The sequence below is a fragment of the Aegilops tauschii genome, chromosome 1 (genome assembly GCF_002575655.3).
Source record: "Aegilops tauschii subsp. strangulata cultivar AL8/78 chromosome 1, Aet v6.0, whole genome shotgun sequence".
NCBI classification, from domain to species: Eukaryota; Viridiplantae; Streptophyta; class Magnoliopsida; order Poales; family Poaceae; genus Aegilops; species Aegilops tauschii.
The window spans coordinates 82188739-82207297 of record NC_053035.3 but is presented as its reverse complement, the minus strand read 5'-3'; the positions used below and the strand labels follow the sequence as shown (position 1 = coordinate 82207297).

The 18559-nt window shown below is 47.7% G+C and overlaps 1 protein-coding gene, 1 long non-coding RNA gene and 1 pseudogene across 2 annotated transcripts; 1 reads left to right on the top strand and 2 right to left on the bottom strand.

Moving 5' to 3' along the window:
- Positions 1-1076: 1076 nt before the first annotated feature.
- LOC109764283 (uncharacterized) lies at positions 1077-3574 on the bottom strand. Its single transcript, XR_005768231.3, has 2 exons — positions 2857-3574; positions 1077-1839 (listed from the first exon to the last, which is right to left on the bottom strand). It is a non-coding gene; the product is annotated as an uncharacterized lncRNA (long non-coding RNA).
- A 582-nt stretch (positions 3575-4156) lies between these two features.
- On the bottom strand, positions 4157-5367 carry LOC141027686 (uncharacterized). The gene is made up of 3 exons (XM_073504839.1): positions 4897-5367; positions 4590-4811; positions 4157-4495 (listed from the first exon to the last, which is right to left on the bottom strand). Exons 1-3 carry the CDS (start codon positions 5365-5367, stop codon positions 4157-4159), a joined length of 1032 nt encoding a protein of 343 aa, XP_073360940.1.
- A 1021-nt stretch (positions 5368-6388) lies between these two features.
- On the top strand, positions 6389-8274 carry LOC109764282 (tryptamine hydroxycinnamoyltransferase 2-like; annotated as a pseudogene).
- The last annotated feature ends 10285 nt before the right edge of the window (positions 8275-18559 follow it).

The window sequence follows — 18559 nt, the reverse complement described above, 5'->3', positions numbered from 1 at the left end:
TCATCACTTCCTAGATATTCCTATCCTATCACCGTATGCACATCATTCTTCCTCCCACTTGTCTTCTCTGGGTTCACTTTACTTGATTCGCTGAATTTCTTGGCGTCGTGGATGTTGCTTGACAACGATTAGCAACGCTTATATATAATGAATATATACAGTTCGTGAGGTGATGGTTACACGTTAATGATGAAATACATTGGCACACCATTGACATTTGGCGATGATGAGCGGCAACACCACCACCTAGGCTTCACCTTTTAGCTATAAACAGTTGCACTCCAGTATCCTCGTCAGCTCAGACTCTCAACACTACAGTCCATCTCCCAGACGTACGTGTAAATAGAGTTGACATTTTGTTTATCAAATAAACTTGTAAATCCATAGGAATTTATTTTTTCTTAAACTGGAAGGATGAACTACCGCTAGCATAATATACTAATTAGGAACATACAAATATTTTTATGAACAATCAAGCCAGGGAAAGGGAGATTGTACAATTTGTTGAGATAATTTGGTCCGATTAGGAAAAGGATCACAAATGAAATATTTTGATGCCAGTAAAACTTTTCAGTGAAAAGAAAAATAGCATGCTACATAACAGATTGGAATGAAGATGCACCACTTAATGTATGATCTATTAGGTTGACCAGATACGTAATTAAAAGAAATACAAACTAATGGTAGCAAAAGAAAACATCAGCCTATAGATGGCTGCTATTGGAAAAAGGCATAAAATATGATCGAGGCAAAAAACGAGAACACATCTTCAGGTTACTGTCTTACATTCAGATAATTGCTACCTAGATACATGGTCAGACCATAACTAATTATCGGCACTCTTACTCTTCATATCAATAACCAACATATATAAACGCTCCCAAAAGCATTTAAAAATGTTAAAATGCATAAACTGAAGCACAATCATAATTGTTGACCAGATTAATTGCCGCTGTCGTAGGGATAAAGTTTCTGCCGTCTGACTGACTTTAGTCACGCCACTTTTATTCCGTTCATGGTGTGGTTACTCTCACAAGTCACAATCATAGATCTATATTTTTTTTGAAAGATCAGGATGGCGGTGCAATTACCCATGTCAAGAGAAAACAGATCAGATGACATAATCATATACAATGCACTGTGTTACAAGAGACATTTGTGATCACCATAAATATTGTGATACCTCAATTATACATCCATCCTCTATGTCATCAAGAAACAAATAACCTGACACACTGTGCAATGGATTAAGATACTAATCTCTACTATTAAAGCTACCACTACCTAGCCTTCTCCCACCCAAAAGAAAAATACTACCTAGCCTTATCTTGGAGTTATCTACCTCCGAAGCACTATGCTATCTGAGTACATGGCTATGGCTAGTTTCCTGCCTCTGAACTGCTATGCTATCTGAAAACAGGGCACCGAGCATCTCAAAGTAGCCAGATAAAACTTTAAATCATGAATGTTCACATTCAGTAGCCTTGTGCAAAATATCTTGGAAAAATTCATTGGAAAATCTACAAGGAATATGCACACACTTTGTCCATATACCCCCATGGAGACACAAACTATTTAGTAAGTACACGTTATGCTTACCCACTCCTTTCTCTCATGAGTGCAAGGAGTCACGAACTCTTGACCACACAACATGCTTACCCACTCCATTCTCTCATGATCCCACCTTTCTCTACTATTGGCATGCATCAGAATTGGTCCCACGGTGAAGATAAGAATGCTGGTAAATGTGTGTGCTCACCTCAAGGTGGTGTCTGACACCCTTATAGAGAAATCCATGCTGCCTCCCATGCTCAAGCATCTACAAGCTTACGTTTCAATCTGTAGAATTAAACAATAAGCAATTATGTTAAGCCCTAAGATCATAATTCCCTCTAGCAGGAAAAATAATTCCTCTGCATAAAGATATTCCATTATGTGCTTACATTTGATCAGGTTCATTGTCAATAAAAAGTTCTTTTCTGAAACCTTAACCCTAGCTAAATGATTTTGATGCATAGCAATCACGGCATATACTTTGCTCTAAGAACTCGATGACCATTATTTGTTATAGAAGGTAAATGCTCTGCAAGGCATGAACAAAAAGTATAAATTTGGGTAAAGCACAAATTGTTAACAAAACATATTTTTAGTTCTAACATGCTTCGATGGCAGACATTTTAGTAAAATAAAAACGGTGTATGTCTATTGCTGTTCTTCCTCTTTTGTTAGATAGGAACTGGCTAGTTTGATAAAAAAAAGAGAAAAAATACAACACGTGACATTTTACTGATCCAAATACATGCTCATCCTTTAGGGCAGCCTTTGCACCAGTATCACCATATGCAATCAACAGCTTGATGAGAAATTGAGAAACAACGATATAAGTGTGCCCCATTAAAAAGACTAACAAGCTAATTTTGTACATAAGGGTTCTTCCACAACAGAACCATGCTCTGTCCAGTATTAACATTAACAAATAACAACAAATGCCCACTATTATTTCGCTGTCACATTTAATATTTAGCATGCAAAATGGCATGAAAAGCTAACAGGCATGATAAAGAAAACCATCCAACGAAATCAATGTAGAAAAATAACAATACGTACTTGTTAGATAGCAAAATCAATGTTGTTCTTCAGCTCTTAAATTACGGCTGCAGATTATATCAAATTCAAGAGTAGCTTCATGGAAGAAAATACCCAACATCTTGTAATTTAAGTCAGCTGAAAGGAAATAGAGTTTAAGCAGTACGTAGTGCCTAATTATTAATTAAACTAACTTCTGATAAAAAGTCATCAGAAATTCAGTGATATAAATAATTAAATATTCATCTACATGAGCAGCAAGCATCAAACCTTAAACCATGTAGGACGCCGCTGCTTGCCAGCTTTCTTGCAACAACATCCCAAAGCTACATGGTCGTCCCGCTACCTTCCGCTCGCTTCAACTCGCTGGTCCCCTGCCTCTCCAGCCGCTCACTCCTGTCGTTCAGTCCACCGCCTCGAGGCCATTCTCCATAGGGACCCGCCCGCACGGCACGCACCTCCCGTGCTTCCCGCTGGCATACACAGCAGATCAGTCTCCAGCCCCCGCCCGCACGCGCGCGCTCCTTCCCGCTCGGCTGCTGTAGAGAGGCGGCACGGCGGCGACCGGGAAGAGGCAAGGTAGATAGCGTCGGACATAGAGGCGGCGCCATGGCGACTGAGATGAGGGCGGCGAGACGGAGACGGGTACAAAGGCGGCGCGGAAGCTACATGACCGAGACGGAGACGAGCGTCGGATATAGAGGTGGCGCGACGGCGACCGAGATGTGGGCGGCGAGACGGAGACGGGTGCAAAGGCGGCGCGAAAGCGACCGAGACGAGGGCGAGCGACGGAGACGGGCGTTTTCCGCGGCCACGCGACAATGCGGCGGAAGAGGAGGGTAGCGGCTGCGGGTAGAGGTGTGTGGGGTAGGTGGCGACTGGCGAGCACAGGCGGCGGTGAGTTTTCTCAGGGGAGAGATGGGATCGGGAGCGAGGGGGATGGGGATGGGGTACCGGATTAGCGACGTGTGTTCGTGGGTTGCGGTTATTTCTTTTTTTCCCACTGCTTTGTGAGCGGGGCCGGGTGATTTGCGGCTGTTTTTTTCTAGCGAGGAAGGGATCGTACGTGGGGATGAGGGTTGGCGGGGGTATCGAAGGAGGTTGAACCATCGAAAGAGGCCGAACCATCACGACGTTCAATCCCCTTATAATAGTAGAGATATGATACTCCCCACTATGACCAGCCTTAGAGCATGTCTAGTAAAACTCTCAAACCCTGAAACCCTTAAAACAGTTTTAAGGGTTGAGAAGTGCCAGTTTTTGGCACTTTTAAGAGTTTAAAAACAGGGGCAAAGACTAAAACCTTCAAACCCAACCCTTAAAATGCTTTAAAGGTTGGGTTTGAGGGTTCTAGTCTTTGCCTCAACCCCAACCTTTAAATCTATCATTTGACATCTCACAATTTATGACTACAAGAACACAATCAACCTCTAAACAAACTACCAAATGACAACCATTGATGCATGGTTTAATAGTTTACATCACAAAATCATCATCTTCCCCCTCTCATCGGCACCATCACCAAAAAGTTGCACCTCGGCGCCATCTCCTAGACCACATGCGGGCTCCATCAAGCATCTCCATAGGCGCCGGTGGAGTCGTCCACACCGCCATCGCCACAACTACTCATCGGAGTGTCACCTCGAAAAGTAGAGGGCGCACCACGGAACATCCCCTTCCTCTCCGCGATGTCCTCCTTGTAGTCCTTCCACCATTGCAATTGGTCTTCATCCATGTCCTTCTTGGACATCATCATGTGCTCCTTCTCTTCCACCATGAGTTCTTTCCATACCTTTGCCTCTTTGAGCTTGATCATCCTCTCCTCCAAGTCGGCCTTGCGCTTTGCTTCTTCACGCTTTGCTTCAACTTGTGCAAGCTTGACCTCTTTCTTCTTCTCGGTGATAAGAAGCTTCGTCTCCAATGTCTTTGTTGTCAATTCCTCTCTTGCCTTCATCATGTGCTCCATCTTCTCCCTTAGGCTTCGCCTCTCCTTCCATCTTCACCCTTAGCTTGCCCTTCTTGGTTCCCTCGGGCTTGCCCAAGTTCCTCTCCTCCTCATCTTCACTATCATCCATCCTAAGCATTGCCGACTTCTTGGGTGCGGTCTCTTGATCCCTCAACTTCCACTTGTCAAAGGTTTGAAGAATTGCCCAAACATGCTTAAATGGGAATGGCTTGCCCTTGGAAGCGGCCATCTCCTTGTACCTCATGCCGGCAATTGTCTCCTATCAACCACACATAATCACATAAGAACCCACCAATAGCATAGTACACACACATAATCAAAATAGTGAAGAGATATGTACTCACATAGTCACTCTCCACGGTTCCACTAGGTGGTGCATCCCTCACTTGGTCCATGGCCGCACTCCAACGAGCACAAGCGGGCTTCATCAACTCCCACCGGCCTTGAAGCGACCGGTAAGTGCGAGAGATGAACCCACTATTCTTCGGCTTGATCCTACAATAGTTGTCCTCTATCCTTTGCCAATACCGTTTACCGGTTTGATCGGTGTCGGTGCTTGCATCCATCCCCACAGCTGCCCAAGCACGAACCAAGAGGATATCTTCCGCCTCGGTGTAGTTTGTCGACCGCGCGTGTGGGCGGGAAGCGGCGGTGAATGCCTCCTCCCCTATCTCGGCCACCTCCTCCTCGTCATCCCCTTCATCCTCCTCATCTTCCTCCAAGTCGTCACCAACCCTAAAGGGTTCTAGAGGCGGAGCCCTGAGGTCCACCTCCGCGTTTTGGAGGAGGTCCATGAACGAGGATGGGGTTGCCATTTCCTCGAACACCTCGTGCGCGGCGGGAGGAGGTTCGGCGACGGCGGCGGGCGGGGCCGCGGACTTCTTCCGCGGCTTCTTCACGGCCGGGGACGAGCCGGCGACCTTGGAGGAAGCCCCTCACGGCCCACGGGAGCCCGCCTTCGGTCGGCTCTTCTTGGGGGCGGGCGCCGGGGCGGGGACGGGGGCCGGGGTGGGAGCCGGGGAGGCGGGAGGAGGCGGTGCGAGGCCCGCCCGCCGCCGCTTGGCCCCGACGTAGGTCGCCGCCACCACGTCGGCCACGGTCGGGTGCGGGTGCGGGGGCGGGGGCGGGGCCCGAGTCGGGCGGGGCGGGCGGGGGCGCGGCGGCGGCGGAGGCCTCCATGGCCGGCGCGGGGCGAGGCGGCAGAAGGAGGCGGCGGGAGGAGCCGGGGATGAAATTTCCCTCCCGCGCGAGAGGAAAGAGGAGTGCGGGTTGGGGGGAGTTTTTTCTCCCAACCCTCACTTCTACAGGTTGGGAAACAGTTTGAGGGTTGGACCTTTATTTTTTTTTACGGATTTGATGGTTTAGAGGTTTTAGTCTACGGCTTTTTTTCAAAAAAAAACTGTAAAAAAACAGTTATTTTTAGGGGTTTAAGGGTTTGAGGGCTCTACTAGACTTGCTCTTAGTACATACTAGTCTTTCAGTGGGGTCTAGTGGTTATGGCTGAACATCTACGCGCAACTTCAAGGTAGCTCATCCACAACTAAATAATGAAACCTGCCGTAGACTGATACGCTGGAGGTTCGTCTAGAAAACCGAGTATTTATTTTGGAGGCAGAACTTGCTGGCCAAGGTTAAAGAAGACGCGGCGAGGAGACTGTTGTCGGAAGGCCGAGAATTCAACAGGGAATGTTCGTACGTACGTACGAACACCACTCTCTTGGCATGCCAGGAGAGGACACGCGCTAACGAATCATCTTTGCGCCGTTAGCCAGAAAATCGAGTTGCCCCACGCACGCACGCACTCACGCCCACTTGGCGGGGTTGGTGCTCGTGGCGTCAACGTTACCAACCCAAATTTTGACTAACCAGCCAACCTATTAACTTACCTTCGAGGGTATTCGGCCTGGCCGGCTGGCGCCAAAAATTCCCACCGCCTATATATACATGTACGCACTAACCTACGCTAACCCAACACAACACAACGAGCCATACAACACAAACACACACGATCATTAGTTACCTTGCGTGCTCCAGCAATGGCAGTGATGGTGGAGATCACGCAGAGCACGGTGCTCCAGCCTTCTCAGGAGAGGTAGCCCGCGGCGGCGGGAACAAGGTCCCTCTCACCGTCTTCGACCGCGCCTCCACCGACGGGTACATCCCGGCCGTCTTCGCGTGGAACGCGCCGGCGCCGACCAACGACGCGCTCAAGGCCGGCCTCGTCGCCGCCGTCGCCAGGTTCCCGCACCTCGCCGGGAGGTTCGCTGCCGACGACCACGGACGGAAGTGCTTCCACCTCAACGACGCCGGGTGCTTGTTCTTGAGGCCACCGCGGACGCGGACCTTGCCGACGCGCTGGCGCACGACGTGTCCGCGCACATCAACGAGCTCTACCCGAAGGCCGAAAAGGTGATGAGATGCAGAGTATTTTTACACGTCCCAATAAGAGTTTCTACACGTAACATAAAGCACATCAGATATCAGTACTTTTTTTTTTGGAGGGAAATCAGTACTGTAGGGTTGAAAACACGCTGATGATTTTGATACTTTTGGGTTGCAGGAACGTGCGAATGAGCCCATCTTCCAGGCGCAGCTGACGAGGTACGCGTGCGGCGGTCTGGTGATCGGCACCGCCTGCCATCACCAGGTCGCCGACGGTCAGTCCATGAGCGTCTTCTACACCGCGTGGGCCAGCGCCGTCCGCACCGACTCGGCAGTCCTCATGTCGCCGTTCGTCGACCGCTCGGCCACCGTTGTCCCCCGAAGTCCACCGACGCCCGCGCATGATCACCGGAATATCGAGTTCAAGGGCGAGCAGCTCGAGCCACTCCTATGGTGTCCTCCCCATGGACAGGATCAAGAACCTGGCCGTGCACTTCCCGGACGAGTTCGTCGCCGACCTCAAGGCCCGTGTGGGTACCCGCTGCAGCACGTTCCAGTGCCTCCTTGCGCACGCGTGGAAGAAGATCACGGCGGCGCGGGATCTGGCGCCGGATGATTTCACGCAGGTGAGGGTCGCCGTCAACTGCCGCGGCCGCGCAAAGCCTCCCGTGCCCATGGACTTCTTCGGGAACATGGTGCTCTGGGCGTTCCCGAGGATGCAGGTTCGGGACCTCCTGTCCAGCAGCTACCCAGTGGTGGTCTCCGCCATCCGGGACGCCGTCGCGCTCGTCGATGACGAGTACATCCAGTCGTTTATCGACTTCGGGGAGGCGGAGCGCGGCGTGATTGAAGACGGCGGCGAGGAGCTGGCGTCGACGGCAGCGACGCCGGGCACAATGTTTTGCCCTGACCTTGACAGCTGGCTCGGGTTCCGCTTCCACGACCTCGACTTTGGCTGCGGGCCGCCCTGCGCGTTCCTACCGCCGGACCTGCCCATCGAAGGAATAATGATCTTTGTGCCGTCCTGCGACGCCAAGGGCGGTGTCGACCTCTTCATGGCGCTCGATGACGAACACGTCCAGGCCTTCAAGCAGATCTGCTACTCCATGGACTAGTCATCCAGAGACCATATATATAGTATACTCGTATAGATATGCACAAGAGAGTAACACAACAAAATTATACTCCCTAAAAACTGCCTCCTTGCTTAACTGCATACTTGGCTCGTTGGCTTCTACTCATGTAATCATAGTTCATAACATGTTTGCAAAGATTGGTGTGCTTTATTTGTTGTAATTAACACGGAGAAAAAGAAGCACACCACCGCCACACTCGCACCTACACAACTAGGTAGGAAGTACGGCTTGCCGCACCCGGCAGGCGGCAGTGGTGCTGCCGGGTATAGTGATATCCAACCCGATAATAGAGTCACTGAAGCATTGCAAATATAAAAAAAAGCATAATGTAGTTGTGTTTACCAACTAAATTTACAGTCGTTTAACATTACACCTAATCCAGTCTTATAAATATTTAGACAGTTAAAACTCTATTAGAGTGGCAATGTACATAAGTATTTGGTACTCCCTCCTTTCCGGTTTGTAGGACTTATCTCAAAATCTTAGTTTTTCCATTTTAAGGCTCAATTTGGTTGTTCCTCATCACAAGTTCAGATTACAAGGTGCATTAAATAATTGCATGCAAATATTAAAAGAAAATTGACCAACGCATGTACTTTATGCATGCTTGCATTGCAACTAATACATTGGTAAACATAAATTTTTGAGGAAAACGAGAGCATTACTTGGGTGCTTTTGCAAATTACAAGAATTATTCCACCACTCACCATCTATCTTGGTTGGTGAGATTTTTGAATTGAGCCCTATAAACCGGAAAGGAGGGAGCAGCAGCATTGGTAAGCTCAATCAGACACAAAGAATGGATCGGAAATCGAAGAGAGCATCAAAAGGCTCAACAAATTACACGGCAGGGACCAGCTAACTATTTAAGAAACAGTCGCCAGGAAATATATAGTTAAACAACATCCATACGTAATCCTCGACCTCCTCGTCATTACATAGCATATTATAGGTAAATAAAGTACAAGCTGAATGCTGGGCAGCAATTCAGATAACTCAACACCAAGTTTCATGCATTTAGACGGAGGTCGACGTGATTCATTATTACATACCGCATCTACCAAAAGAGAGCACAAATTCAGGCTTCTCGCTTATAAGAGGCATAATACTGAAGCGTATCTTTCAAGATTCGCAACGACAGTCGATAGCTGCAGAGAAGAGCACCTATGCTGCTTAAACACTGATATATTGATGCTATAGGAAACGATTTTAAAAACCGGCTTACATGCGACCCATGCATTTAGTCTTTAGAGACTAAAGTCCTACGGGCAGTAGGCTGGGACTTTTGGTTTTTTGCTGGACATGTGGTCTGTTTCATTGGGAAAGCAACAAACATGAGTAATACATATAGTTGTAGAAGTCTGAAGAGTAGGAGGGAGGATATGTCAGTTTCAGTGATGCCATCCTAGAGGTCAATGTCCATTTGTACATAAGATGATATGTAGTATTATAGGAATGCAAGTGAAAGCTGACCAATACTATGATTACCTCTAATTTGTTGACACTTTTAGCTGCTGGAGTGTTATCGTCGTCCCTCTCTGAATGAGGCCATTCCTTTGTCGTGGTTAAAGAGGCGAGCTGATTGTAAATGGATTCCGCACTATCATATAGCAGTGATGACCAGAACTGCTCAGCTTTGAGTTGTCTTTGGCATTTCTTGAGCTCCACCGAGTTGGCATCATTTATTGTAATTATGCCCACGGTCAGTAGATAGTCTAAAGCCGCAGAACATGTTGATTCAATAGCATCGCTGGCAAGCTGAGTTGATTCTCCATAAAATTGTTGTTGACTTGGCAATATGCTTCTGTTGTGGGGTCGGAGATCGATTTTCACCGATGCCATTACCATGGCGTCATCATCAAGTTTGAATGCATGAATTGTACCACCGATCCATTTCATAGCTTCTTCGAGCATATACGTGCTGATGATAAGACAGATGACAGAGAGCTACATTCATTGAAAAGGTAAAAGAATCTATTAGGTTAATTAGTAAATTTCAGACATATGCATGGCTTAGCTATAACATGTGGAAGCCCCTTGACTATTAAATAATCATCATCCATCAGGTTGACATCGCCTACAGGCTGGGCGTAAAGAAATTTTGAGTGGCATGGAAATAAATCCCAAGTTAAAGCCTATTAGTAAGTATAGATACTTAGGTAAGTAAAATTGTAGAAGCGTAATAGTAAAGGCAGAATGTTGAAATAAACCCAGAAGCATAAGAGTGCAATTTGATACATGATTCCAATATAGCAGTGCACAGTGCAACATACAAACAAACCATGAAGTTCTAGTAGTAGATTGAGCATAACCAATAGTGATATGGTTCGATAGGACATATTACATCATCAGGAGCACCACATGAAAGGAGAGCCACATAAAAGGCATTGGTAGGAGGGGAGGCGCTCACCTCGGCTCGATGCCCTCGTTTGTCCCTGCAGTGGCGCTGGTGTGGCTTGCCGACGGCTCTCAAAGCTCAGGGCCATCAGTTCATTTTTTTAAAGCATTCTTGGCGGTCCGATCTTGTTATGTCGGCAGTACAATCTCAGTGCTATACAAAATGCTCATACTACCATACGAAATGTTTTCTCTCAAACAACCCAGGTTGCAAGTTTGAAATAAACCTTTGCATTAAACATGTAATTAAAGGGGTGGCAAAATACATTTGGCTCTATCACACTCAATCTAATATAAAACATGTTCACTTCCAGAATTTCAGTGGCTCCATCTAATTATAAAAAGGGTTGCTGTACTAATGAACATGGGAATGTCAATGTACTAAATTATTCGAAACCCCTCTGATCAAGTGGACAGCAAAATAGTACACAAATCTTATGGTCACCCATGAGAATCTGCATTTTGAAGTTTAATAGAAAGTATACCTTATTAAACAACAGATAATCTGCTTCACTCCAAGAGTGAATGCAAGGACAACTTGCTCACGGGTCTGATCATTCTTGGAGGTACCATCCTCAAAACCAGCGGTGGTGGAGTCAATGATGAGCACATCATAGTCAACCTGGGATAAACAAAACAAAAACACAATTTCAGCGATATGAGATAGATCAAAGAGGTAGAGTTTGAGCTGTGAAAAGAAAATCACTACTCTGGACCATATTGCCATCATAGAAGTATTCCTTCTTTTTCTTATCATAATAAAACAAAATCAAAAGAACACGAACAACTTATATTTAAGATTGTATTAACTAAATAACCTAACTACATGTAACCTGGCTCATGCACAGATTAAAAGAACGCGCCTAAATGTAAGAAAACACCTTTGTGTGATTAAGAATATCACTACTAGAAAAAGGACTATAGATGGGATTGACACTAATGACGCACCAGACAAGCAGTGCGCCATTAGTATATATTAATGGCGCACCACCTTCTGATACGCCATTAGAGATGAAACTACTAATGGCGCACCTGGCCCAGGGTGCGCCATTAGTATCAATTTTTTTTTAACTAGTGCGCCTGTCCAAACATACTAATGGCGCATCTAGACACCGTGCGCCATTAGTAGTTGAAACTACTAATGGCACACCAGGCCCAGGGTGCGCCATTAGTATCAATTTTTTTTTAACTAGTGCGCCTGCCAAACATACTAATGGCGCATCCAGAGACAGTGCGCCATTAGTAGTTGAAACTACTAATGGCGCACGTGGACCAGGGTGCGCCATTAGTATCAATTTTTTTAACTAGTGCGCCTGTCCAAACATACTAATGGCGCATCCTGCACACGGTGCGCCATTACTAGTTGTAACTAGTAATGGCGCACCAGGCCCAGGGTGCGCCATTAGTATAAAAAGTTTTTTTTAACTAGTGCGCCTGTCCAAACATACTAATGGCGCATCCTGCACACGGTGCGCCATTACTAGTCCATTACTAGTTGTAACTAGTAATGGCGCACCAGGCCCAGGGTGCGCCATTAGTATAAAAAGTTTTTTTTTTAACTAGTGCGTCTGTCCAAACATACTAATGGCGCACCACCAGGAGGTGCGCCATTAGTAACCTGGATTACTAATGGCGCATTTAGAGTTGGTGCGCCATTAGTAAGTGGACAACAACAAGATATTTTGGACAGCCTCTCCTACCCACACTCACTTTCTCCCCACTTCATTCTCTCCACCTCCTCCTTGTCTCGGGTGCCTCCTCTTTTTCACCTCATTTCCACCATAGATTCATTCAATTTAAGTGGTTAAATTACCTTGTTTTGATAGGTAAGTAAGGGGGGAAGCTATATTTATGTTGTTCTCCCTACAACAATGTGCACATGCACTTTTTATGGCCTAGCTAAATCTATGTATGTTCGTGGTGTTGCATATGTTTGTGGTGTTGCATATGTGTTTGTGTTTGGAGGTGTACCGGTATTTGAAATGCGATAGTTGCCAATATTTTGCCGGAATGTTGATTCATTTCCGTTTCGGCGAGAATTTTGGCATTAAGCATTCTTTTTGGTCCTATTTTTAGGGAAAGTCATGCCAAATTTTTTCTTGGTTCTAAAATATCGTTTTGCTCTACCCCGCAGGCGACCATGGTCCGCATGATGACCGAAGGCATCGTGAATAGGTTTTTGAGGTCCGCGAAGGCCGAGATGCTTCAAAAGAATGAGACGGAGATAAGATGTCCGTGTCGAAGATGCAAGCTGAAGAGCCTTATTGCGGACCCGGAATCCTGGCAGGTGCGGGACCACCTGCTCTTGCGTGGTTTCATGGATGGCTATCGGTGGCAAGGTGATGAAGATGACTATGAAGTCTTCCATGGGGGCCGGGCAAGAAATGATGAGGAAGGGCAGCAAGACAACCACCGCGGCTCGGGCGGGCGAGAAGACGAAGAATCCCCAGGAGATGATCACGACGGTGATGCTGTACACAGTCATCATGTAGAAGATGCAGGACATGATGATGAGGAAGATGCCGGAGCAGACGACGGGCATGATCATGAAGATGATGATGCCGGCGGAGCAGACGACGCTGGACCATCGATGGGCTGGGTGCAGGACCCTCATATTCAAGAGCTGCTTCTCAAGCAGACGGATAACGCAAGAGCTGCCGCCCGAGAGAAAGCCAAGATGGATCAACTTGAGTTAGACGCGGTTACTCCATTGTATGAAGGATGCAGGCCCGAGGATACCCGCCTGAAAGTAACGCTCATGGCTCTGGAGATGAAGGTAAAACACAAAATGACCGACGCATGCTTCGACGAGAACATGTCATTCTGGCACGAACGTCTTCCCAAGGGGAACAAGTGCCCGACCAGTTTGGAGGAGGCGAAGAAAATCGTGTGTCCTCTGGATTTACCGCACGTGAAATACCATGTGTGCATGAACAATTGCATCATTTATCGGGACGAGCACGCGGAGTCTACCATATGTCCGGTGTGCGGCGTCACTCGATACAAGAAGAGGAAGAAAGCTCCTCGAAAAGTGGTGTGGTACTTTCCGATCACTCCTCGTCTGCAGCGGTATTTCGCGGACCCTAAGGTAGCAAAGCTCCTGCGTTGGCACGCGGATAGGGAGGAGAAGAAGCGAGAAGATGACGCAAATGATCCGGAGATAGATAAAAAAGACAAGATGCTGAGTCACCCTAAGGATGCGAGCCAGTGGCAAGCGTTGAACTTCGAAGACCTAGAATTTGGGAACGATCCAAGGAACATCGTGCTGGGCGCGAGCACCGATGGAGTCAATCCGTTTGGCAGCCAGAGAAGCACACATAGCACCTGGCCTGTGTTTGTGTGGATGTACAACCTTCCCCCTGGTTGTGCATGAAGAGGAAGTACATTCACATGAGTATGCTAATCGAAGGACCGAAACAACCAGGGAACGGCATCAATCTATATCTGGGGCTGCTGAAAGAGGAGCTAGACACGCTGTGGAAAACGCCAGCCAATACGTGGGACGCCGCAGAGAAAGAATATTTCCCTATGAGAGCCGCGCTGCTCACGACGGTGCACGACTATCTCGGTTACGGATATCTCGCAGGGCAGGTGGTCCACGGATTTTCTGGATGCGTCAGGTGCATGGATGACACAACGTATCGCCAGCTAGATAGAGATCCCGGGTCTTCGAAAACCGTGTTCATGGGACATCGAAGGTGGCTTCGCGACGATGACCCGTGGAGAAAACGCAAGGATCTATTCGATGGTGAAACCGAACCCCGAGGACGCCCGCGTACGAGGAGCGGCGAGGAAATAGACGAGCTGTTGAAAAATTGGAAAGACTGCCCACTGTCGGGAAAGAAGCAAAAGGCGCCAGAGCCGGGAAAGAAGCGAAAGGCGCCAGAGCCGCTGCTGAAGGTATGGAAAACGAGGTCTGTTTTCTGGGACTTGCCGTACTGGAAGATCCACCGTGTGCCTCACAGCCTTGATGTCATGCATATCACGAAGAACGTGTGCGAGAGTCTGCTTGGTACCCTGCTCAACATGCCAGAGAGGACCAAAGATGGGCCGAAAGCAAGGGCAGACTTGAAATCAATGGGCATCAGGCAGGAGCTTCACGCTATATGATGATGATGATGAGGCGAAGCAGGACACGGAAAGTCGTCGCAAAGGCAAAAAGGCCAAGAAGACCGGAAATGACTACCCTCCCGCGTGCTTCACTCTAAGTCAGGAGGAGATCGAGCAGTTTTTCACCTGCCTCGTAGGAGTAAAACTTCCTTACGGTTACGCGGGGAAGATAAGCAGATACCTAGACCTAGCGAAGCTGAAGTTCAGCGGGATGAAGTCTCACGACTGTCACGTGCTGATGTCGCAGATACTTCCAGTTGCAATCCGTGGGATCATGGACGCGCACGTCCGTGAAACGCTATTTGGCCTATGCAACTTTTTCGACGTCATCTCTCGGAAGTCTGTTGGCGTGAGGCAACTCAGAAGGCTACAGGAAGAGATCGTGGTGATACTATGCGAGCTTGAGATGTACTTCCCGCCCGCATTCTTCGACGTTATGGTGCATCTGCTGGTCCATATCGTGGACGATATCATCCAACTCGGGCCGACGTTCCTGCATAGCATGATGCCGTTCGAAAGGATGAATGGTGTCATCAAAGGATACGTTCGCAACATGTCACGTCCAGAGGGAAGCATAGCCAGGGGCTTTCTGACCGAAGAGTGCATCTCCTACTGCACGAATTATCTAGGCATCGAGAACCCCGTTGGTCTGCCCGTCAACAGGCACCTCGGCAGGCTCGCTGGATGGGGTCACCGTGAGGGTCGCCGCGAAATGCATGTCGACTTCGAGGGTCGACTCGCCGACTTTGAAAGAGCAAACCTAGTCACGCTACAACACATAGACGTGGTCGATCCTTGGGTGGTAGAGCACAAAACCTTTATTAAGAAGACGTACAATGACCGAGGCCAACAGAGGACGGACGGAGATATACTCAAAGAGCACAACTCATGTTTCACGCGTTGGTTCAAGCAGAAGCTTCTGTCGTACCCTTTACATGAGGATTCTTCCGCGGAAGAACAACTCATATTCGCCTTGTCACAGGGCGCCGAGCACAACCTGATGACCTATGAGGCGTACGATATCAACGGCTACACATTCTACACCGAGGCCAAGGACATGAAGAGCGATGGTTATCAGAACTCCGGGGTAACGATGGAATCCTACACCGGTAACGACAAGGACAGATACTACGGAAGGATCGAGGAGATCTGGGAGCTGAGCTACGCTGGAGAGAAGGTCCCGATGTTCCGTGTCAGATGGGCCAAGAGCGTCCTAAAAGAAGACCGGTATTTCACCACCATGGTTATACCCGAAGCCAAATCCAAGACCGCAGGCGCAAACGTCACCGCGAAAAATGAGCCATGGGTACTGGCTTCCCAAGTGGACCAATGCTTCTTCATTACCGACCCGTCAAAGCCCAGTCGTGTTGTCGTGAGGAGAGGCAAAAGGAAGATCATCGGAATGGATGGAGTAGCCAATGAGCAAGACTTCGACAAGTACGGCGACCCGAGAATCGAACATGACGACGATGATGAAGTAGCAGCATACACCACAAGAAGAAGCAGGACCACCCTACCTAAAGGACGTCCGTTCCACAGAAGAACTCCATTTGCGAAAAAGAAGGGCAAGAAGATTGTGAACAGATAGCTAGCTAAGATCGATTGTATTTAAATCGTAGCCTTCATTTCTCGATTGTATTTCATGGGCACTTTTTGAACTATCATGAATATTTTTAAATTTCATGGACACTCGATCTCGATCCCCCTCCATCTCGATCGCTAGCTATCCCACCTCGCCAGATCCGGTCCCCCTCGCCGTCGAGCACCCCCCGGTCCACCGGCCCCCCGCACCCCGCTCCACCGGCATTACTGTTTGATGATATTTTTTAAAAAATTATTATTGTCTTATAAAAAAATTATTACTGTCTTATAAAAAAATTATTACTGTCTTATAAAAAATTATTACTGTCTTATAAAAAAATTATTACTGTCTTATAAAAAATTATTACTGTCTTATAAAAAATTATTACTGTCTTCTAAAAAAATTGTGGAGCCTGGGAATCGAACCTAGGACCTCCTGGTGTGAGAACTGGCTGCTGACCAGTCGAGCTAGTAGAGGGGACTTGGTGTGGATCAGGTAAGGTGGAAGATAACCTGTTGGCTCGAGCAGAAAAAAAAGATACTAATGGCGCACGAGGGTGAGGTGCGCCATTAGTATGGATGTACTTATGGCGCACCGAGGGGTGGTGCGCCATTAGTATTGTGCCCTCGCCCTCGCCTATCCCCGGCCCAAACCTATCCCCTCTCTCTCCCTCGCCCTCGCCCTCGATCCCCTTCCCCTCTCCTCTCCCGACGCCGCTGCCCCGCCGCCTCGACGCCGCCCCGTCGTCCTCGTCTCCGCCCCGACGCCCCGACGCCGCTTCCCCTTCCCCTCTCCGCCCCGTCGTCCTCGTCTCCGCCCCGACGCCCCGACGCCTCGACGCCGCCCCGTCGTCCTCGTCCTCGCCCTCCTCCTCGTCCGCGCCACCGCCGCGCCGCTCCGACCTCCTCCTTGTCCCCTCCGGCCTCCTCCGCCTCCTCAGGTACTGCCCCACCTCTCCCTCCCCCTCCGGCCTCCTCCTTCCTCTTTGAATTCAATTCCCGAGCTTGAACTAAATTCTTCTGGTGATATATTCTTCTGGTGATGTTTTGTGATGGACTGACACACTTGTTGAACTAAATTCATATGTAGTCTGACGAAACTGAAACTCCAAAATTGAATGGCCACAAATTAGTTCTCCTAGAATTGGAGTACCTTGATGTTGAGAATGCAGAGTGTATGACCACAAATTTGGTCATTCTCAAATTAGTTCTGTACTGGAATAATAGTATTAGCACTAAAATGTTCAGGTATTTCTAACTGAACCAAACTGAAGTGAATAACAATAATCCCCATCTCTCTTCATAGACCAGACCGAACCACCAGCCACCAGGACCCACCATGTTACCATGGGGCTTTGGCAGTGTTTTCTCACTTTCTGGGTGGGGTTACCATAACCTTGTTTGCTAGCCAGTATATACCAGTGTTCTGTTTGCCTAGTGATTTGAATTCATGATTGAACTTTTGAGCTACCTTTAGTCAGGTCTGCTGACATTTGACAGCTTCTGTCGATAACTTACTTTGATATTACATTTTTCTGCATGATGATGAATGCTGATATGTGCTTCTTCTTTTATTTTGAGATTAAGATGTGTCCTTGTTCTTGCAGGAGTACCTCCATTTCTTCTGTAACCCTCCACTCTGCCACAGAGACATCAAGTCGAGCAACATTCTTTTGCACGAAAACTTTGTTGCCAAGGTTCGCTCCTGTGACATGCTGACAACCTCTAGCTTTGTGGCATTTAGGCTGTGATTCATGCTGAAAATTTTCTCCTCGATCCTGTATATTTAGGTTGCTGATTTCGGCCTTGCGCACGCATCGAGAACTGGTGCTATCAGCTTTGAAGCTGTCAACACAGATATACGCGGAACTCCAGGTTTGAATTTCGCCTGTAGATCTGAACTGTTTGGAAGTTACTTTGTGTCTCCCACTATGGATAGCAGAAGGTCACTGAGTGAGTAAGTGGAGCAAGTACTATCAAACATAGACAAGAACTCGTGCAGAAATGCAGTATAGTTTTTCCTTTTTCTCATTTTCTTAGTGGAAGAAATGTAGTTTAGTGGGAGGTAATCTGGTGATGCAATGGCACAACATGGGTAAGAAAAGGAAGCATCTTGTGCTTATGAGTCATAGAGCAGCATACATACGGAGCATGTTACTTTGCTGCCTGTAAATTCCTGGCAAACCTCAACCACTAGTAGTCACATGGAGTAACATCCAAATCCAGTCTCACCATGCTTTGGATCACCGACACATCCCTTCTCTCTATACTCCAGCACAATAATCCTCAGACAAACAAGCACCAGAAAGAAGAACTTGAGCAGAGTATAGGACTACCACCTTCTCACTATAAGTCTATAACACAACATGCATGTAGCAAGTGAACATTACTATGAATCATT

Excerpts from the sequence above, each read along its gene's own strand:
- LOC141027686 (XM_073504839.1), bottom strand. The coding sequence starts at position 5,367 with ATGGCAACCCCATCCTCGTTCATGGACCTCCTCCAAAACGCGGAGGTG. Across the intron at positions 4,812-4,896 it reads GAACCGTGGAGAGTGACTAT|GAGACAATTGCCGGCATGAG; the intron begins GTGAGTACATAT and ends TGTGGTTGATAG. Across the intron at positions 4,496-4,589 it reads CCAAGAAGGGCAAGCTAAGG|CTTCTTATCACCGAGAAGAA; the intron begins GTGAAGATGGAA and ends TTGGAGACGAAG.